At 43.7% G+C, this 23,001-nt stretch overlaps 1 protein-coding gene across 1 annotated transcript; it reads left to right on the top strand.

Moving 5' to 3' along the window:
* The first annotated feature begins 6,360 nt into the window (after nucleotides 1–6,360).
* Nucleotides 6,361–22,370, top strand: nt5e (5'-nucleotidase, ecto (CD73)). The gene is made up of 9 exons (XM_084029951.1): nucleotides 6,361–6,781; nucleotides 9,998–10,220; nucleotides 12,321–12,509; nucleotides 14,571–14,768; nucleotides 14,927–15,081; nucleotides 18,963–19,071; nucleotides 19,485–19,634; nucleotides 20,594–20,791; nucleotides 20,874–22,370. Exons 1-9 carry the CDS (start codon nucleotides 6,428–6,430, stop codon nucleotides 21,032–21,034), a joined length of 1,737 nt encoding a protein of 578 aa, XP_083886077.1. The 5' UTR covers nucleotides 6,361–6,427; the 3' UTR covers nucleotides 21,035–22,370.
* The last annotated feature ends 631 nt before the right edge of the window (nucleotides 22,371–23,001 follow it).

The raw sequence follows: 23,001 nt of genomic DNA, 5'->3' as shown, positions 1-23,001 counted from the left end.
AGGCTGGTACAGCAGCCAGGGGCAGAGGCAGGGGTGGGGACAGGAGCAGGGACAGGGGGAGGGTCAGAGCAAGTCAGGATCACAAATCTAACCAGCATGCATTGTGTAGGTCGCTGGTGGATCCTGCACAGGGCTGACTCATTCTTGAACTGCTTACAGTTTATGCAGAGACTTTAAAAACAATATGTTTACCCAGAAAATGCACAAAAGAACCAGAAATATACAGTCAGAAAAAGACATTGCTGAATGGAACTACGCCCTGACACTGTGGCCCGTTGAAGGAAATCATGCATCAGATGTATAAAAACGTATAAAAGCTGCTTGTTAAGCACAAAGTTACAGCAAGTTTAAATGTGTTTGCAGAGTTACAGTGCAGATAATTATAGACTCAGACAGTAAACAAACACAGACTTCCTCAAGAAAACAAAAAACTTTTTTGTGTGCCACCTTGAAAGAACAGAAAATCCCTGGTGTTTAAATGTTTGAATCGTATAGCTGAGAAAAAAGCATCCAATAATAATAAAGAGTCTTGTGTCCCGTTGTTGGAGCCTGACTAAAGCCCGAAGCTGTGTGAATTAATTAAGTGAGTTGTTTGGACAATACAGATACAGCCGGGAGAGAAAATGAGACAACCAGATGAGACTTAACAGTTGTGGGAAATGATTTTTAAACGTAACACACAGTTTAACAGTTTCTCAAATGAAGCCTGGGTGTTGTTTGTGCAGGAGCCAGCCACATCTTTTAGTTGACAAGCTAATTCACTTTTTTAATTTGGATCTTAATCTTGTGGGCTGGATACTGGACTTTTTGACTGTCAGGTCTCAGTGTGTGAGGGTAAACGGTTCCTTCTCCAACCAGCTGCAGTCCTCTACTGGGTCTCCTCAGGGCTGCTGTCTCTCTCCTTTACTCTATATCTTGTACACTAATGACTGCCGTAGCAATCATCCCAACAGACATATCATCAAATTTGCGGATGACTCGGTGGTCGTCAGTCTCTTAAAAGGGGATGAGTTTCAACATGGTCCTGTGGTTGACGACTTTGTTCGCTGGTGTGATGAGTCTTTTCTACAGCTGAATGTGACAAAGACTAAAGATATGTTAATTAGCTTCAGAAAGACCCCTCCTTGTCCTGTACTCACCAGCATACATAGTACAGAGATTGAAATTGTGGAAAGTTATAAATATCTTGGAGTGGTTCTTGATAAGAAACTCTGTTTTGACCAACATGTCGCTGCCACAACAAAAAAAGTTCAACAACGTCTTTATTTTCTGAGGAAGATGAGTTCTTTTAATGTGTCCACTGAGATGATGACTCTATTTTATAGAAGTTTTATCGAATCTGTTTTAACATTTTGCACTATTGCCTGGTTTGGAAACTTGACTGTAGCCAACAAAAACAGGCTGGGTAGCCTCATCAATGTGGCCAGTAAGATTTCTGGGAGGAGGCAAGCCCATCTTATAGACCTTTATAAAAGGCAGGTGTTCAAGAAGGCCACTTCCATTCAGGAGTGTGTAGATCACCCCCTCCAGACCGAGTTTGAACTGTTACCTTCAGGTCGGAGGTTAAGGGTGCCTTCTATCAGGTCAAATATATATAGGTCTTCTTTTGTTCCTTCTGCTATTATGATGCTGAACAGTGTTAAATAGCGAGATAATTGACAGCTGTCTTGACCACACAGTCTGTTTCATCCTACCTTGTTTGAATGCACTTGAATGCACTTTGTCTCTGTATGCACTTGGAAATTAACTACTCTGCCCAATATGTGTTCTTATGTGTTGCTCTATGTGCTGTTTCTTTCCTAACAGAGGTTGATTGCTCTGTGTGTGTTTTATGTGTATTTATTGGTATTGTATGTTTTTATGTATTTTGGACATCTTGGCTGCAAATCAATTTCCCAACTGGGACAATAAAGATAACTTTGGAACTTTGGAACTTTGGAGGAAGGTGATGGATGCCCCCCGTCCTGTGTGAGGGGGATATTGTATCAGTGTTGCTGCAGGCTCTGCATTATATTGTGATTCCTGAACCGTTCTGTCAGCAGCTTTCTAAATGATCCCTCTTAGCTGCATGTGTTTGCATCGGCTTCTACTGAGCAGGTTTGCTTCAGGAAGGGCTTTTTATCATGACAATTTATCATCTTTCAGTGGAATCATATCAAGATATTATGATTTACTTACATTCAATAGAACAAGACATACTCAAATTTCTCTGCAAATTAGAATAGAATAGTATTAGAAGTTAAATCAAACTATTGTCTTAATCTGTTTTCACTCTGAACGCAAATATTATGATTTTTTCTCCATAACTTAATTTCCACAGCAGTGTGTGTGGTGACGTTTTGGAGGGGGGGTAGGAGGCGGTTAAAAATGGTTTAAAATGATTAGTTTTCAGAATGTATTGCTCAATAGGTGAACAATATGAGCGAGGACGTGATCTAAAAAGGTTAAGAGGGCATTTTTCATCTCAACTGGACTTTTCTTCATCTTAATAAATTTGTGGAAATCCTTTTCATTTGTCAAGTATTAAATTCACACAGGAGTATCTGGACTAATGTCTAACTGTATAATGAGATGAGGTGCGAGAGATCACTGTGACTGACATGTTAGATTGCTATCAGATGAATATAAGGTGTTCGTGTCTCCTACAACGTCATGCACAATAAAAACTGCCATGTGAATTCACTTTTGAGGGGAACGGGGATCAAGGTCACTCTTGACGTATCACACATGAGTTTCCAAGGAGGACGTTTCTAACGTCCACGTGGGGAGGAGGAGGTCTGGGTGGTGGACCGGTCAGAAACACCTTCAGCAGGAGACTGATGAGTTAGAAACAAGTCGATTTGTAGCGTTTTTTTTTGTTCGGTTTCGTTCGTCAATGACGTGTAACAAACAGAAAACCATCCTGTTCATTCAGAGTGTGGTGGAGTTGTACGGGGACAGAAGTTTGGAGGAGACAGAGTGGCTGAAGGAGGCTGGAGATTCATTTGAGAAGCTTTTTGTTTGATCAATAAAGTCTTAAATATGCTTATTAAAGACTTGTGGCAGAGTTACGGTTGAATTACAGCTCTATTTTTACCCTCCTGCAGCTCCATGTTATTAGTGGTCTGACGGCCATACGGATATATCTGCTAATAGCAGCAGTTTATCAGTCTGGTTCTTGTGAGCTGTAAGTCAAGCAGGTTCTGCTTGTTTACACAGACTCATCTTGAAGAACTACTACTGTACAAACAAAGAGTCTCTGCTGTTTCCTTTCCCGATAGAGATGGAGAGTGTGTCTCTCTGTAAACACCAAGAGAAGTAAAGCTGACCTGATGTCAGACTGGACGGGCGTGACGTGCTCTGCGGCGGTCGGCGGTCTGTTTCCATGATGTCGCTTGGTGGTTTCTGGCTGCGTGTCGTTTGCGTGGGAGCGAGTTTCACTCCAATGTAGCTCTCTGCAGCAGCGTGACTCGCTTTAAAACACCTCGACTTCATGATGGTCCCAGAACTCACAGACTCACACTGTCTGATTCGATGGTTTGGTTGTTTATTAAGATCCTACCACACAGTTAACATGGTGGCCATACAGAAATACACATGAACTAACAAACACATTGTAATGCATGTCTATAACAATCATTGACACAAAGTACAGAACACAACACAAAAAACAGACCATGATCGACTTAAACTCAGGAGGACTAATTCTTCAAGGCACTGCCAGCATTTAAAACATGTTATTTTATGGTGGATTATGATTTCATTGGGGCCATATCCCAACGCTCCCCCTCATGGTCACATCATGAAGAGCGTGAGGGCTCACTCGTGCACTTTTTGAGCCCTTTATGCCAACTTTCAGCTTCGATGATGAATTTGCCTGAGGGAATTATCCACAGTTCATAGCGTTGTGAAGTGTAACACGGGGTTACCAGGGGAAGCCCGGAGGACTAAAAAGGAAAAGGAATTTCATCAAAGGCTATACACCAGTTATTTTAATTAAGCTTATTGGAGCCATTTGAACTAAAACAAGTAAATACATGATGTGACAGCCAGGTCTGACTGGTCTGGGATGATACGAGTCTGGAAGACGTTCAGATCGGGCTGGAAACATGCCAAATAAAAGCCTTTTAGATCACATACTTGGTCTCATCAAAATACAGTGACATGCTGAAGGCTGTCCCATTTGTATTTCTACCATTTCAAGCCCTCACAGCCTCTCACACTCTGGAACTGGGACTGGAACTGGGACTAGGACTGGAACTGGGACTGGGACTGGGCCTGGGACTAGGACTGGAACTGGGCCTGGGACTGTTATTGGATCTGGGACTGGTATTGGGCCTCTTGCTTTTTGTTCTTTGATCTCCTGGTATTTTGTAGTTTCTGTCTCTTGTGTTTGTTGTTTTTGACTTCCTGTTTTATTTTGTAGTCTATATCTGTTTTATCATTGTGTGATTAACTTCCTGTTAGTTTCCACCACTTTCCCTGTTTCACACGTGGATGTGATTAGTCTGTCAGCCCTACCTGTCCCCCATAGCCCCCCAATCACCTGTCTGCCCTCGTGCCTCCCCACCTGTCCCCAGTCCTCCCAGTCCTCCCAGTGATCCAGTGTCATTCGTCCTGTGACGTTTGTCTCGTATTCCAGTTCCCATGTTTGATCCCAGTGTGGTGCTTTTACATCCCACCTCAGTTTGGACTGCGTGTTTGCTCGTTCCCTTGTTATTTAAGGAAACCTTTAGATGTTCTTATCATCTGATTTGGGTGAACTTTCTCCTGCAAACCTGACATCTAGTTAACAGACGTGAGAGGAAGTCAAAGGTGGGGGTCTGGAGATAGGAGAAGGCGTATCCGAGGAACAGAAAGCTCTCGTTCTTTCTCCAGACAGTCAGCATCCGTGTGTGATCCACGAAGCGGGTAGGAAGAAGGAGCGGAGAGACGTCCCACTTTTTCCTCCACGGTTTGGACGCGCAGGTCCCAGAACTCACAGACTCACACTGTCTGATTCGATGGTTTGGTTGTTTATTAAGATCCTACCACACAGTTAACATGGTGGCCATACAGAAATACACATGAACTAACAAACACATTGTAACGCGTGTCTATTGTGAATAACAATCATTGACACAAAGTACAGAACACAACACAAAAAACAGACCATGATCAACTTAAACTCAGGAGGACTAATTATTCAAGGCACTGCCAGCATTTAAAACATGTTATTATATGGTGGATTATGATTTGATTGGGGCCATATCCCAACGCTCCCCCTCATGGTCACATCATGAAGAGCGCTAGCGTGAGGGCTCACTCGTGCACTTTTTGAGCCCTTTATGCCAACTTTCAGCATCAAAGGCTATACACCAGTTATTTTAATTAAGCTTATTGGAGCCATTTCAACTAAAACAAGTAAATACATGATGTGACAGCCAGGTCTGACTGGTCTGGGATGATACGAGTCTGGAAGACGTTCAGATCGGGCTGGAAACATGCCAAATAAAAGCCTTTCAGATCACATACTTGGTCTCATCAAAATACAGTGACATGCTGAGGGCTGTCCCATTTGTATTTCTACCATTTCAAGCCCTCACAGCCTCTCACACTCTGGAACTGGGCCTGGGACTAGGACTGGAACTGGGCCTGGGCCTGGGACTGGAACTGGGCCTGGGACTAGGACTGGAACTGGGACTGGAACTGGGCCTGGGCCTGGGACTGGAACTGGGCCTGGGACTGGTATTGGATCTGGGACTGGTGCTTTTTGTTCTTTGATCTCCTGGTATTTTGTAGTTTCTGTCTCTTGTGTTTGTTGTTTTTGTCTTCCTGTTTTATTTTGTAGTCTATATCTGTTTTGTCATTGTGTGATTAACTTCCTGTTAGTTTCCACCACTTTCCCTGTTTCACACGTGGATGTGATTAGTCTGTGAGCCCTACCTGTCCCCCATAGCCCCCCAATCACCTGTCTGCCCTCGTGTCTCCCCACCTGTCCCTCGTCTCCCCAATCAGCTACTGCTCACCACCGACCGTCTGCCCCCCCCCCCCCAGTCCCCCCAGTCCTCCCAGTCCTCCCAGTGATCCAGTGTCATTCGTCCTGTGACGTTTGTCTCGTATTCCAGTTCCCATGTTTGATCCCAGTGTGGTGCTTTTACATCCCACCTCAGTTTGGACTGCGTGTTTGCTCGTTCCCTTGTTATTTAAGGGAACCTTTAGAAGTTCTTATCATCTGATTTGGGTGAACTTTCTCCTGCAAACCTGACATCTAGTTAACAGACGTGAGAGGAAGTCAAAGGTGGGGGTCTGGAGATAGGAGAAGGCGTATCCGAGGAACAGAAAGCTCCCGTTCTTTCTCCAGACGCCCCGCCAGTCAGAATCCGTGTGTGATCCACGAAGCGGGTAGGAAGAAGGAGCGGAGAGACGTCCCGCTTTCTCCTCCACGGTTTGGACGCGCAGCGGAGAGATGGACGCGGTGCGCCCGGAGCGGAGCGCCCTTCCGCGGCTCTGGTTCCTCCTCCTGCTGGGTTTCTCCGTGCCTCCCTCGGCGGCCTGGGACCTGGTTCTGCTCCACACCAACGACGTGCACGCCCGGGTGGAGGAGACCAGCGAGCACTCCGGGAAATGCAGCAGCAGCAGCGCCGGCGGGTGTTTCGCCGGGGTGGCGCGGAGAGCCACGGTGGTCAAGAGGATCCGCAGCACCGAGAGCAACGTGCTGCTGCTGGACGCCGGAGACCAGTTCCAGGGGTCCGTCTGGTTCAACTTCTACAAGGGGGCCGAGGCTGCTCACTTCATGAACAAGCTGCAGTATGATGCCATGGTGAGCCGCGCTTTAGACCGCTTCCTCAAGCACAAGGTTCCTGACTGTATCACTGTCTGTAGGAGTTGTAGGTTCCTCTCTAATGTGGGTCTGAAGTCGTGTTGTGCATCATCATCATCATCATCATCATCATCATCATCATCATCATCATCATCATCATAATAATAATAATAATAGATGAGACACATCAAAATGACATCAACATGATTGAGTTTATGATTTTCTTTCAAATTAAAATGTGTTATTTCTAGGTGTAGAGGAAGTATGCTGGTCCTTTTTCTGAAGTGAAAGTACTACCACATAGTATGAATACCGGTACTTAGATACCAGTAAAGGTTCCCCCCAAAAAGTGTAGGTTAAAATACAGAATTATTGTCTAAAGTGTCAGTAAAAGTTGTAGTTATGCAGTCAGTGTTTTGAATACAATCATATTTGTTATTTCATAAATTAGACATGTTTGTATATGAAGTCTTAATCTGCAAGCTGTCAGATAGATGATAAGGTGTAAAGTAAAAATGTAATAGAATTACTCACCACTACTAACTTTAGTACACAGTTTCCTGCTTCACAAATATAGAATGAAGAGATACTAACTAACTTTAGTTGGTTTATCTCTTCTGCCATTTTTGGAATGATGCGTGGACAGGACACACGTATCTACAACCACCAAGATAAAAATAGAACGGTCTCAGTTCAGAGAGATGAATGAAACTGAAGTTGATTTATTGATTCAGCTCTAAAGGCCTCAGCTGGTTTTAATCAGCTTAATAGCAGCAAGTCAGAGAGAGAAATGTTTGAGTGGGTCGGCTGTCTGCTCTCACACTTTTAATCTTTGCACCATTTCAAATATTGAAGGGGAATTCATCCTGAGATGTTTTTATATTCTCTGTGTGTGAAGTGACTGCTGTACGGTGGCCAGGAGGGGTCAACACACTCAAAGAATGAAACACCAGCACATTTAGAAACTCATTCTACAAAACAGAATCAAGAGAACAATATGCATCCAAGCGAAGCAGGTTACAGTGAAGAAAGGGTTTTCCAATCGAACATCGCAACACTGATAGGCTTTTAATTCCATTGTGTTTGAATTTATTGTACAACGCAAAACCAAAATTGAGCAGTTTCCCTCCAATCTGTACAACATAAAACATCCACCGACGTCCAAGAGACTCGACTCGATCAGGAGAAACATAAATCACATAATAAATGTTTTTGGTCAGTCTAACAGGAATGTGTGTGGGAGAACTGAATGGGATCTGGGCGTCTACCCCCCAGACATTTGGTTAACAGATGTCATCATGGTTTGATACTTGAATCTGGCTGTAGCATCGGAAAGTATTATGTACATTTTGTAAAGTGGTCAATTTGAAAATATATAAAAAGCCAAATGCACAGAAATTGATTCCATGAATATTTCAGAGGATTTAGTCATGCTTGCATGCAGTTGTAATTTCTGACTGAAGTCATAGTACGTTCTCCAATAAACATTCCTTCTGGATTATTTTCCACTCTGCCGTTACGAAGGAACTCATTCACAACTGAAAGTGAAAATGGTGCCGAGTGGACAGAAAGATGTGCTGACCTTTGACACGGTAAAAGTGGGGGGATTCAAAGTAATGACTTTAAAAAGTGAGTGACTTGTCCCACCCTCATACAATGTTAGTTCCCAAAGATTTCACTCCTGTCGTCTGTGGTTTATTTACTGAGGAGTCAGAGTATCTTTATAACCCCCTCAATCACATTTACTGACTGGAGAGCACATTTCCACCAGTCACCACTGTTTACCTGCCTGTGAACAGATAAGAAACAAGGCTTTTCTTTCTTTCTGCTTCATTTTCTCACTGTCACGGGGTGACTCAAGGTCGCTGGTTTCCCTCGTTGGAATCCGTCTCTATGTGACCTATTGGTTTCCTGTACAGGGATTCAAACTGTCCCACCATCCGGAAGTATTACTCTCGGTATTAAATACTGAGAGACTACTGATGGTGGTCGTTGTTGAAATCCTCTTTCTAGCTCAATTCCAGTTAGAAATTCAGTTATTTTCCGACTATTTTTCCAGGCGTTCAGCCCAACGGCTCCGTTGGGATTTCAGTTGGACTCTTGAACTTGATATTAGCGGCTAGCTCCACCCGGGCCACTTACATAAACTGGGAGCAGCCGGACATTAACAACAAGCGAACCCAGAACCTGCTGTTAGCTTCCGACATACACGTCATTTGATATCTATTCACACATTTGAATGGCTTTTAATACTTATTTTTGTAATTCAGTCATTTTAGATCAAATAAAGGATGAATGACACAAATCCAGAGACGTAACCATCTCAAGTGTTTTTACACGGTTTCAACATGAATGGCAGAGAACGACGGTCAAAACAGGGAGGCTGAGCTCTAGTAAAGGAAACACTGGTCAGATGCACACAACATGTGCTGAAGACAGGAAATCTCTGTTAATGGAGGGAAGTCACAATTAGACTGGTGGTCCTGTTTTAAAACCAGTCTAACCTGTAAATCACTCCATGCATTCTGTTTTTTTTTTATTTAACCTGTAAATCAGTCCATTTTGCCAGTCTGTGTTTCCAGGGGTCCGTTCCAGAAAGCAGGTTTTTCCTGAAACTGAGTTTGTTAACCCTGAGGAGAGGGATACTCTGAGTTTTCCGTTGCAGAAAGAGAGTGAACTCAACCTTTAGGTCAGTTACCATAGTAACTGACTCTGTGAACCTAACCTGCTCGCTGGCAGGTTTTCTTCAACAAACCTTAAGTTTCTCCTACATGTCTCTGCCTTTTTCCGGAATCTGAACCAATCTCAGCCCAACTCAGAGTTGCCCATCTCAGAGTTGGTCAACTCAGAGTTCAGGGTTAGGTTCAGAGTTTGTTGAACCTGCTTTCTGGAATGGGCCCCAGGGAAACGATCCATCACACATTGGTGAACAAACAGAACAAAAAATGTTAAAAACAACATAGTCAGGTTCAGGCAACAACGATACATTGTTAGATTTAGTAAAAAACATCATAGTTTGGATTAAAATGAAATTGAAACAAAACACAACAAAGAAACTTGGTTCCAACTAATGACAGACAGTAGAATCTAGAGGGACTATGCTCTGTGGAAAAACCTGGACTTGTTTAAGATATAAATACATATAAATATTATATAAACTGTCTGAATGACTTCCTGCCGTTCCATCTTTGAATTTCCCTTTTTTTTGTCTTTCAGGCTTTTGGAAATCATGAGTTTGACAACGGAGTGGAAGGACTCATGAAGCCCTTCATGGAGCAGATCAAGTGTCCCGTTCTCGCTGCCAACATCAAACCAGACGAAACTCTGGCGCCGACGTTCGGCAGCTCTTATTTACCTTATAAGATCCTCAGCGTTGGCAGTGAGAAGGTGGCCGTGGTGGGATACACTTCACGGGAAACTCCTACTCTGTCCAAACCTGGTAACTATAAACATGATGCACTCTCTCTTACTGCTAACGTTTCACCTCCAGCTGTCCTGAAGACTGAGAGGGAATTTAAGTATGTTTGGGAGAAGGAAAACATTTAGTAGAAGCCTAAAAGAAATGCAAAGTGAAAAACAACGGCTGCCCGAGGGAAACCGAAGACTTTAAAAGGAGCAGAGAATTCCCAGGAGAAGTTCTGAGACTAGAAAACGGGAGGAATCGATAAAAAGATCAGTAATGTTGCAGTAAAACACAAGAGAGGAGAAGACTACAGATTAAAGGACGGGGTTAGAACGTCGCTGGTCTTCTCAAGACGGGACCAAGACATTGAGCACAAAGACAGAAAGTCTGGCAGTAAAACGTTTTTCACATGCACCGCTTCAAAGTGAGGTGCTGGAGGATGTGGGCGTAAACGTGTGAGTTCCATAGAACAAGCATGAACATGAGAACAAGGGAGGCCGTGCTTTCAAGGTGCAGAGAGGGGAAACGCATTGAAACGGATAAACAGGTCCAACGTACGTTTATGAGTATTGAGTCACGTGACAGAATGAAATCATCATTTATTCTCGTCAGTGATTGGGCACGGTGAAAATATTTAGTTTTTTTAAGTTTTATTTTAATTTCATGATGACTTTTGGACTTTACAACGCTCTGAAATGATTGGCTGTGTTTGCGTCACATGGGTTGGAAACACCACTTGATCTGAATCGAATTCTACGAATACTTTATTACAACAAACCACAACAAACAGCACAACAACAACTGTCCATGGTCCTGAAACAACAGCTAAACAACAGCCACACGTCTCTCAGCCAATCATGGAGTTGTTGCTTCTGTAGACACATGAAGGCCCGCCCCCACCACCACCACTACATGATCGACGCCTCCAACCTCGCACTGACCCGAGACCAGAGGTTATCACATTATTAATGAAGTAGCACATCTGCCATTGTTAGCTTTGGTTGCTACTAGTTAGCTGTTGAAATGCCAGTATAAACATACTGGAATCACTTTACAGCACTTTTCCAGTATAATAATACAGTAATAATAATAATACAATACAGTATCCTGCGTTTAAAAAGAAATCAGGCTCTATTTTTCTCTTCTACCATGATATGGAGAGACTCAAGTAACTCATGCTGATATTTATGATTACAGATGTATTCTTGCCATTAAAGTAAGATTTGGACACTTGTTGCGTCCAGCAACGACATATGAAGTAAAATAACCCAAACATGCCAGCAACAAAGAACTGAGTTACTCATTCAGGAGACAAAGTCACAGTTTAAACTGCAGAGTGTGAAAGTAGAACCAACATTCAGAATATCAAGTAGGGGGGAGGGAGAGGGAGGGGGAGAGAGGGGGAGAGAGGGGGGGGGGGGGGGGGGGGGGAGGGGGAGAGAGAGAGAGAGACAGGTAAAAAAACTAACTTTGGTGACGGAGGATGTTTGTAGGATTGAATCTGTCTTTTAATAAACAGCACCATGAAGTTCAGCACATTCAATGTCATTTCCATCTATTTCATTTCCTTCAAATTTTTCATACAAAAATCCTCCAAAGAGCTTTGTTCTACTTTTGTATTTGTTTACCTACAGTGTGTATAGATGTACTTCAGATCTCCCTTACAAGCACAATTTAAATGCTCAGGTATTTAATAAACAATTATCATGTTGTTTTTATCCTAATCAAAGTCCTTTTAATTTATTGTGATACATGATTTAGAAATTGACTGATATTGATCATTAACTTATGCTGGAAACTCTGTAAATTATGTCAAATCTGTCACAAATGTCTAAAATGTCATGCTCTATTAAACGCTACACACACACACACACACACACACACACACACATACACACACACACACACACACACACACACACACACACACACTAGATATCTCCATGCAATACTCGATCAGAAACCAACAAATCCACAGTTTATTCAATGAAAGGCTCCAAAGTTGAGAGGCTTGGTCGTTTCTCGTTTTAGTGACATCATCCAAATTGAATACACAGATCTGTTGTTGAAAATGAGGGAACATCCAGACACAGGTTGAGGACTCATGACCCCTCTGGTGTCCATGTTGCTGTGCAGGTCCACACCTGCGGTTCGACAACGAGGTGGCGGCGCTGCAGCTGCAGGTGGACAAGCTGAAGACGCTGGGAGTGAATAAGATCATCGCTCTGGGTCACTCGGGCTTCACCACGGATCAGGAGATCGCCAAGAAGGTCCGCGGAGTCGACGTGGTCATCGGCGGACACAGCAACACCTTCCTCTACACGGGTAGGGACGCCACACATCGGCCTTTACGCCTCCACTCTGGGTCACTCTGGTGTGTTGGTAGTGATGCTGCATTCAGGGACACACAGCAAAACCTTCCACTGACATCTTTGTAGTCACACCGTGTAAATAGCACCAATTAGTACTATTACTGTAATTTTGTAGAACCACGTACAGTATGTTGATCACATCTCATTTTATTTAATGCAACAGCCAGAGGGTTTTCCTGTTGCCGAAGAAGTTAGACTTGAATTTAGTTCGTCAGCTCATAACTTGCTATTGCAGAAACAGTCTGTTCAGCTGTGTTATGAGAGGAGTCTTCATACTGGTGGTTGGTTAAGAGTAAACCAGTAAAAGAGTCTCCGTGAATAACTCTGTAGTGTTTCATAGAAACAGTCGTGGAATGTTGTTTGTTTTGGACCTCAGGCTGGAGAAAGTCCAGGAAAATGAAGATGTTGAAATCTCAGTCCGGCACTCGGTCACTGTTTGGACTGGATGATTTCTAAACCAGCAGTGAGCCGCTCAGACCAACTATTTGTAGGAACTGTTATTTCAGACTTCATACCCCTAAGTAGGAAACATAACTGAGTTCATCACGGATGACTCTTCAGATTTAAAGGGATTTAGTTCCCTCTGAGTGGGAGCAAACGTTACGCTGGCAGCATGACCTCATTGTGAGGCTTTCTTTCAGTGATGGCTGAACACCAGGGCTCCATCAGGAACGACTAAACCACAACAAAACACTAAAGAAATACATACCTGTCCAAAATGTATCAACTTAAAGCTCTAGTCTACCATTTTTGACTTGAGCCAAACTGGGCTAATAGTAGCCATCCGGTCCGCATGTGGCGAGCAATCACCGGGATCGGGGACGTACTGCAGTCGGGGTGAGAGAGAAATCCGACCGGCACCCGCTGCATTTACACCGATAATGTTTCATCATTCATGGCCGTAATAAACACTATTACTGCTTTGTACATGTTGTGCGTTGTCCATCTAAAATAAAGACAGATTCAGCAACTGCATAGCTTAATTCTTGCCTAAAATGTTTTCAGAAACACATTTCGCTGAACTATTTTCATAAAATAAGAGGGAGGTGGGAGGCTGCGAGGGAGAACGATAGAGCTCAGAGGAGCACAGAGGGGAGGGGTGTGTGTGTGTGTGTGTGTGGGGGGGGGGGGTTCAAATCGTAGAATACAGCTTTAAGGGGGGAATCGATATTGTGCAATGTTGTATTGATTCACAGACGATGTTGATTATTGACATGAAGCCAGATTAGAAGTAGAAAGCAGAGTAGAAGCTCTGATGAAGACCAGCTGTTCAGTGTTTTCTTTTTCTTTTAATTAGATGTTCATTTAGATGTAAATCATTTCAGGGAATCTCAAACTGAATAGTTTAAAGGTTCAGGTTGAGATGATATTCTGGGCAAATAGAAACTTGGTTGTCATCATCCATTCGATTTAACTTGACAACTTGAGTTCAATGTTTTTACTCCACATTTGTTTGTTTTTGGCAAATCTTTTCAAAATTGAAATGATTTAGTGATAATTAGCATTCCTGCTGGCAGACTGTCCATGAACGTACAAAGAACTACCACTGGATTATTGTTGGCAAGTTCTGCAGTTCTAATGAGCGTCTTTTTTTCTCGGATGTCTGAGTCGATGCACTTTATTATTCACAATGGAAATAACAGATAAGGATGTCGTTTAGTGTAACTCATGTGGGTGCCAGACTATAAAACAACCTTCCTGGAGCTCAGGAACTTGGATTCTTGGTTTTGGCAGTTTAACTCTTTTAGCGTTCGCTGAAGATATTTTACAGGATAACAAATAATGTTCTGTTCTGTAAAAGAGCCTTTTGAAGGGAATCATTTGAGCTCTGGGGATTAGCAATGAGCATCATTATCAATTTTCTGATATAGATTAAAAAATGCCAATCGCTAATGAACATACTCCGTTGCAGCTCAACTTGTATTCACATTATAATAAACATGATGTTTTAATAATATTAGTGCTGTTTGAGTCCCACCGACTTTTTCCTTTCTCTCCACACTTTATTCTTCAGGACTCAGTCCTTCTTCTGAAGTCCCTGCAGGTCCTTATCCCTTCATGGTGAAGTCAGCCGACGGGCGGCAGGTTCCTGTCGTGCAGGCCTACGCCTTCGGAAAGTATCTGGGTTATCTGAAGGTGACGTTTGACGATGCTGGCAACGTGCTGAAGTCCACAGGAAACCCCATCCTGCTGGACAGCGGCGTCCCGCAGGGTAAAGACAACAGTGCAGTCCATCTCAACTCTTTGATGTGACCTGGTTTATGTTATGTTTTCCCCTCGCCTCATGAGGGAGGGAGAAAAACTTTCCTCAAGCAGCTTTTCTTGTGTCACATTGCTGGCTTTAAATAAACGGCTGAATGTCTCGTCCAGATCCAGACGTCCTCGCCGACGTGGAGGAGTGGAAAAAGAATCTGGCCAACTACTCGGCTGAGGTGGTGGGGAAGACTCTGGTCTTCCTGAACGGGACCATGGAGGAGTGCCGGTTTCGGGAATGCAACCTGGGAAACCTGATCTGTGACGCCATGGTGAGCCTTTAATGGTGATGGAAAAACCAAAGCACTGTAGCAGATATGCCACTTTAGCATGATTTCAACAGCTAAACAAGCACCAAAGCTGTCTGCTCCGTCATGAAAGCTTTCTTACAAGCAGTCTGCATGAGAACAGTCCTTCCTGCAAGATAATGTATATCATATTATACTAATATTTGATATATCATTAAAACAAAGCTGTGTTTCTGTCCTGTATTTTAGGAATTCACCCTTAAAGGTCACATATTATACTGTTTTTCATCAATTTCACACAGCTGTCAGAGGTCGAACAACACTGTATTAGATATGCATTGCCCCAAACCCATCCATGGTCCTGAATTTCAGCTGTCTAAAAGTTGCTCAAATGAGCTCTGCTGAGAACAGGCTGTTTCTGTGTCTGCACCTTTAAATGCTAATGAGCTCCATCTGTCATCGCCTACTTGGAGAGAGACAGCTTGCTCTACGTGGCAGCATGCGCCAATGGTTACGGTGGATGTATCGCTATGGCTCGCCTATGTGGCTCAGGTGAAGTTGCTGGGTCCCGTATGGTTGGGACAGATCATTTTACGAGGGTCAGTGTCGAGGCAAAGCCAGCTTTGTACTGACCCTCGTTACTGAAGCAGTCCGATGTGAAGTGGTTAGCACACACATACAAGCTAACACGGACCGTAGCCGTAAAAATTAAACGCAAGCGACCAGACCCGGACCGCCGTGCACGGTGCTCTGTCGAACACACGCGCCCCGGGCTCCGACCGACCGGAGGCAGCAGAAGATCAATCAATCAATCAATCAATCAAACACTTTATTTGTCCCCAAGGGGCAATTTAAAAAGGCATAAAGAGCAGCATTAGGACAAACAGGACATCAGACAACATAAAAACATTCACAAAGTGCTTCAGTTAAAAAATTCTAGCAGCTGTCAATTTCAAAGTGCTCTGTGCATCACGTTAAAGTGCTATGTGCATTCAGTCTGACGGGGGCTGGGCAAAGTTGTTGAGACAGGGAGGGGTCATTGTTCATAAGTTGGACTGCTGTAGGAACAAAGGTGGCCCTCCTCCTTTGTGTCCTGCAGCGCGGACAACGCAGTCTGCGTCCCGATGGGAGCCACTCGAACACAGGATGTAATGTGTGTGAGGAATCGTGTAGGATCCTGTGAGCGGTGCGGAGTGTTTGCTGGTCACAAAAGGCAGACAAAGCTCTAACAGGGTGTCCAATGATTTTAGAGCAGACTTTGGTGATGCTGAGTAAGCGTGTCCGGTCTTGCAGGCTGATGGAGTGAAACCATGAGATGAATGAGAATGTAAGTACGCTCTCAATGAAGGAGTAGTAGAAGGTCAGGAGAATATCTTTGTTCACATCAAACGATCTCAGCTTCCTGAGCAGATATTGTCTCTGGTGGCACTTCTTGATGATCTCCTCGGTGTTGGAGGAAAACCTTAGAAGGCCATTGAATATTGTGCCCAGGTACCTGTATTCCTCCACCAACTCCACAGGCTCCCCCTGGATGATGGTAGTGACAGCCTCTGCTAATTGTCTCTGCTTGCTGGAGAATGTAACAATTACCTCTTTGGTTTTGGTAGAGTTCAGCTGGAGACAGGCGCCCTCACACCAGGTAATAAAGTCCTGAAGTACAGGGCCATGGTGCAGGTTAGGGACAGAGAGCAGAGAGAGCAGGACTGTGTCGTCAGCGAATTTCACCAGCTGACAGTTTGGCTGAGTGGACCTGCAGTCATCAGTGTAGAGGATGTAGAGCAGGGGCGATAAGACACAGCCCTGCGGGGAGCCAGTGGAGGTGTGGAGGATGTTGGAGTATGAACCATTGACAAACACCCTCTGAGACCGGTTGGTTAAAAAGTCAATAACCCACTTAATGACCTGGTGGTCCAAGTTAAAGCGAGTATTTAACTTCTCAGCAAGGATGTGTGGCTGCATGGTGTTGAATGCAGAAGAGAAGTCTGCGAACAGGAGCCTGGCGATGGTGTTAGGGGTCTCCAGGTGTTTGTGGATGGTCTCCAGGATAAATATCTTGGCATCATCCACTCCCCTGCCGGCCCTGTACGCGAACTGCAATGGATCCATCATAGGCTCAACAGACTTGGTGATAAAGTTTTTAATTATCCTCTCCATCGCCTTCATCACCAGGGAGGTAAGGGCCACGGCCTCAGATCATTTAATACCTTAGTGGGGCCCTTCTTGGGGATGGGGATAACTGTGGAATGTTTCCACTTCCGGGGCACTGTGCTGCAGTTCATGGAGGTCTGGAACAGCTGCTGGAATACCTCCCCCAGCTGCTCAGCACAGTGCTTCAGGGTCCGCCCACAGATGTTGTCAGGTCCGGTGGCAGTGTTGAGTTTTGTCCTCTTGAGGGCTCTCACCACCTCTTCCCTGCTGAAGGTGATGGTGGTGTCACCAGGATGGAGTGAGGAGATGATGGTCTTAAGCTCTGTGCTGTTGTCCATTTCGAATCTTGAGAAGAATGAGTTGAGGTCATTGGGTAAAGATGTTGTATTGCAGCCATCAACCTGGATGGGTTTGTGACTGGATGTAATGCAGTTCACCGCTGCCATGTTCTTCAGACCCTGCCAGGCGGAGCGAAGATTCCCCTGGGTAAAGGAGACCTCCACTTTGTTTTTGTAATCCAGCTTGGCCTTTTTAATGGCGCACTAGAGTGCACAGACGGGGGGATTGTCTCCAGCTTCACCTCGGATCTCCTATCATCTGCAGAGGAGTTCGGGCTTATGCAAATGACTCCTTTCGTTACGTAAAGAAAGGAGCTGAATCTGAACAGCCTATAGGAGCACCGTTGTACCAGAGGGGGGGCTGCAGAGACCATTCAGGAATTGCTTGTTTTCCTCATCCTGGGAGTTGGCAGGCTCAGGGAGGACAAGTTTATAGGTGTAGAGACCAGAGAAAACCTGTTTTTCATAATATGGACACTTTAAAGAGTGAGAGAAATCAGATGGAAACATATTGAGCTCTCCATTATTAAAGTCCCAGTCGGCGACATGTTTTTGATCATTTTAACTGAAGCCGACACTATGCTCCGATAGAACAACATAAATCATCCAGTTTAAGAAAAAAAAGCGCGCCTCCACACGTAGAGCCTGGTGTTTGCTTTGCAAAGATCCGACTGAGCCCAGATCATCCTGTCCAATCAGCACGCAGGGCTGTGTTCCTGCACACACAGAGCCCCTCCCCCCTCGGGTCGTTCCACTATCACAGGGGGGAGGTGGAGGGAAGTAGCAACAAGCTTCTAATTCCTCGTTAAAAACCGAAACGAGGAGGTCCAAAACAACCAAGGAAAAGAAAACACCGGTGGAAAAGAAGGAAAAAAAGAAAGATGGCCCATTGCCCGTGATAAAACCAGAGTCAACATCAGACCCGCGTTTCAAAGGTGGCGTGATCTAAGGGGTTTCAAAGGGCACGAAGTCGAGGGGGAGGAGCTCGTGGCCGTGGGGGAGGAGCTCGGTGGTCGTGGGGGAGGGGCTTGAAAGTTGTAAACATTCAAATTCTGACAGAGTGCCTTCGATCTGCCAGACTGGGACTTTAATTGATTTCACAAATAATCCATGGATCAAGGTCCAATTTAAAATCTGGAATATGATAAGAGGAGAATATGAAGGAGATAATAAATCACAAATGCTGGGGTGGGCGCCACATGTTGGACTGGTAAGTATTCTGGGCTCATCCAGTGACAGAGTTTCACAAAGCACTAAAGAGCATACTTTTACTATTTATTTGTTTGAGGAAATATTTAAACGCCAAACACATATTCATCATCAGGACATCTTGCTTGAGATCAATATCAGCTTGTTTACATTATGTTATAAATGGTCCCTTAGAAATACAATGAATGCTTCTCCCTCTCCGGCATTCAGATCGACAACAACATCGGGTTCTCAGACGATCTTGAGTGGAACCACGTCAGCGCCTGCATCTTGAACGGAGGGGGCATCCGCACGTCGATCGACGAACGCACCAGAAACGGTGCGTGACTCATTTCCATTGAAGTTCAAACAAAACCAGAGGAATGTTTTCTCATCAGAACCAGACGGTGTTGGCAAAGATATCAGATGGTGCTGGCTGGAGAAAGAAACCATTTAGAAAAACACATGTGGACGTGTTTCCAGTCACACTAAGACTATTTAGCTGCTTGATACAAAAGATGAACCCACCTGACCCATCTGGTTAACCTGCTTTCTGGTTGTTTCATATCTGTACAACCAGTCAGTTTATTAATACCGTTTTTACTGGTGCACCAGATTGTTTACAGCTCTTGATTCTTAATTAAGCTCTCAAAGTGCATCAAATTGTAGGTATGTGTCTCTATATGTTGATGATTGTGTGTTTTATGTGTCAGAAGAACGTTATATAATAGTGTGCTGATGTGTTGTCTGCAGGTTCTATCACTGTGGAGGACCTGATCTCCGTCTTGCCTTTCGGGGGAACCTACGACTTGGTGCAGTTGAAGGGCTCCACACTGATTAAAGCCTTTGAACACTCAGTGAGGCAATACGGCCAGAGCCGAGGAGAGTTCCTCCAAGTGTCCGGTATGTTTTACAACATTTCCATCTATATATCATATTTAGGACACATCTTGCTTTCTCAGTCCTCAGTCCCAAACTCAAAATGAAGATAGATGAGCATTAATTTACATTCCCAAAATTCACAATGTGTTTTATCTAACAAAATATTCTGCTTCCATCCACATCTGTTGGTATTTACTGCAGTCACACACAAAGGGAGGCTCTCAGCTGTATTAACAGCCCACATTATTCATATTGACATAAATAACATCTGCCACACAGAGCTTATTTAAAACGGAAAATACTTCTCTTTTGAAGCTGGTTTATGACCGTTTGCTGAAAGACAATCATGTGTAAAAAAGGCTCTTTTTTAAATGGAGTCTGGTGCAGTGATCACGCCATATAAAACACAACAGAGCTACATTACATCAATTCCTGTAAACTTCAGTTGAGCAATGAGGATCTGTTTCTCTGTGTGTGTGTGTGTGTGTGTGTGTGTGTGTGTGTGTGTGTGTGTGTGTGTGTGTGTGTGTGTGTGTGTGTGTGTGTGTGTTCAGTTTTTTTTCCAACACAGAGTAGAACCAAATGATGTCAGTATGATACCCGGCAGTAACGATTCCCAGTCTTGGTTCAGCCTCCGTGTTGTTGTTTCACACATTCAGAACAATGCAATCCTTCCTGCAATGTGATTGGCTGATGCCTTTGTTCGTGTTGCGAAAGCTCCGAAAAATGTTTGCTTTTTTTTTCACCAGGTGTTAATCGCGTTAAAATCAACTAAATCAACAGTTCCAAAAAGGAAAAACATTGGTGTATGACTTGATAGCACGAATAAAAGACGCTTGTATGTGTATTTTGGTCCCTTTGGACAGTTTCAAGTTAACAAATGTGTCGGTATTTGACATATTTCAGCTGGTAACACTAAGCTAATTGCTCTGTATTGATCCTCAGATGTGTATCAATAGTTAAGTTTCTGTGTCCTCCAGGACTTCGTGTCGAGTTCGACTTCTCCAAACCTCAGAGCCGGCTGAAGAGCCTCACAATCCTCTGCACAAAGTGTCGGGTTCCTCACTACGAACCCGTTGAGGAGGAGGCGGTCTATAAAGTGATGCTGCCGTCCTACATGGTGAATGGCGGCGACGGATTCTCCATGATCACAAACGAGATTCTCAAACACAACAGCGGTGAGACGTTTTGTTTCTTTTGTTTCGTTAATTCCAAATTTGTATCGTTTATATGAAACTTTTACTTTTCATTTCCTTCCAGGGGATTTGGACATTTCAGTCGTGTCCAAATACATCGCCCAACAAAGGAGAGTGTATCCGTCTGTAGAAGGACGCATCAAGATCTACAACTCAGCCTCTGGACAAGCCGCTCCACTAGCTCTGCTGGTTTCACTGGGGTTAGTTATAAGCTTCAAACATTGACTTTCAGACAGGATCACGACTGTTCCAGAGAAACTGGTGCTACAGTTTAATCAGTGACCGTGATAACTGGTGGCTTTCAGCTGGATGCACCCACTTTTTGCGTGTAACTTCAGTAAATGGTTGGTGTAGATAATAAACACAGAGGAAAGTCCCCCGCCCATTCCGCCCCTATGGGTGGACCACCATGGGACCTTTTTTCTGGGAAAAAAATGTACGGTAGTCAACAGCGCCATCTTTGGTGGTTAATGTCATAGCTTGACACGCTATTGCACTCCATCATTGTGCGTTTTCACACCAACGTAGGTCATCTTTGTTTACAAACTCAATGGGTTTATATTTGTTTTTATTTGAAAAGAAAAGGTAACGTATCAGCTGCTGTTCCTGTAACAACCACTGGCTGACAGATTCAAGAAAACAGACTCTTTGAGTTGAGCAAGAAATCCTCACATTCTGTTCAGAAACATGAAATAAAAACACTTTATACAAGAAGTTAAGGTCTCTGATTTTATTATGGCTTTGTATCACTCAGATTACATTTAGATTTGATGATGACACATTTCAAGCTCTGCACCCCATGTGTTTTTGGTGTAGATTCAAATCCAAATTAATGCATAAATGTAAAAATGCGTCTTCAGTATGCGATCGGCGAGGATTTCACTGCCGGTATAAATCAATACACTTTATGAAACCGTTTATGCCCTTTATGACTGGACTGGACTCCCCTCTGGGGCTTAACTGGAGTTCCTCAGAGCTGCGAGAACAAAGCGTCCTCTGTGAAGGATCTCCCAAACAACGGCTGCTGCCTGTGAATGTTGGGAATCTCCTCACTAGTCAGTTCACTGAGCACCAACGCAGCTGGCAGCAGCCTGCAGGCGAGATCAGCTGCCAAACACTGGAAAACAACCACATTAGGACTCCGTGGAAACGCTGCTCCATCTGCTTTCATTGGGTTCTGAGAGGAGATGAGGACAGAGCTACAGAGCTGGCAGCCGCCACGACTATGAATCAGTCCGGGACTCAATTGATAGCTTTTTATAGTTTTGTTGTTGAATGTTCAGTGAAAAGATCTTCCAAGTGTCTTGCCCCGAGATTAAACCTGCTTCATGTTTCAAATCATTTTAAAGGCATCACTGATCACATGACCACCAGTGGACTCTCATAAAAGCATAGTGGAAAGGAGAATGTAAAAGGAGCAAGGCGTTTTACTTTGGACACAACACAGTATATCGATTATTGTTGTCTCCATGAGGAATGTCTGTCAGGGTCTGAGGCTTATTGAAGACATCTCCTCTTTCTTCATTAGAAATCTCTACACGGGTCATTTGTTTATGACGATAATCAGTCATACTACACTATGACGTTTTTCCTGACATACTGACTTTTTCCACAACTTATTTCAACATACTATATAAACAACCTTTTTATCGACATACTATAGGCCTACTGTGACTTTTTTTTAGACATACTACACTATGACTGTTTCATGACTCAACATCCTATACTATGACTTTTTCCAACATACTATACCTTTTTCTTATTAATAATAATAATAATAATAATAATAATAATAATACATTTTATTTGTTCCCCAGCTCCCAGAGTGAGGACCGGCTCCCATGTTAACTCAAATATGTGTGGGGGTCTCTGGAAACACAGCAGCATAATATTTTAATAAAAATAAAGCTATTTTCCCTTCCACGTGTTTATAATATTGACGTTAAAGATAAATAGCTTGACATGACGAGTAACAAGAGTAGCCTTAATGTGGATGCAGCATGGCTGCACTACACACCACGCCACCATGCAAACTATCAAAGAGCTTTTCAACTAAATAAAAAAGATCAGTTTACTAAATAAAAAGATAAAATTACAATGTGTGTGTGTGTGTGTCCACATGAACTGCTGCTGTGCAGACTGGTTAGTTTTGCACATGTAGCTGCAGTTGTGCCTGCTGTCGTTTGGCAATC

Source organism: Eutrigla gurnardus (genome assembly GCF_963514095.1).
Source record: "Eutrigla gurnardus genome assembly, chromosome: 16".
NCBI lineage: Eukaryota > Metazoa > Chordata > Actinopteri > Perciformes > Triglidae > Eutrigla > Eutrigla gurnardus.
The sequence above is the reverse complement of the archived record's forward strand: the minus strand, read 5'-3'. Positions and strand labels throughout refer to the sequence as shown.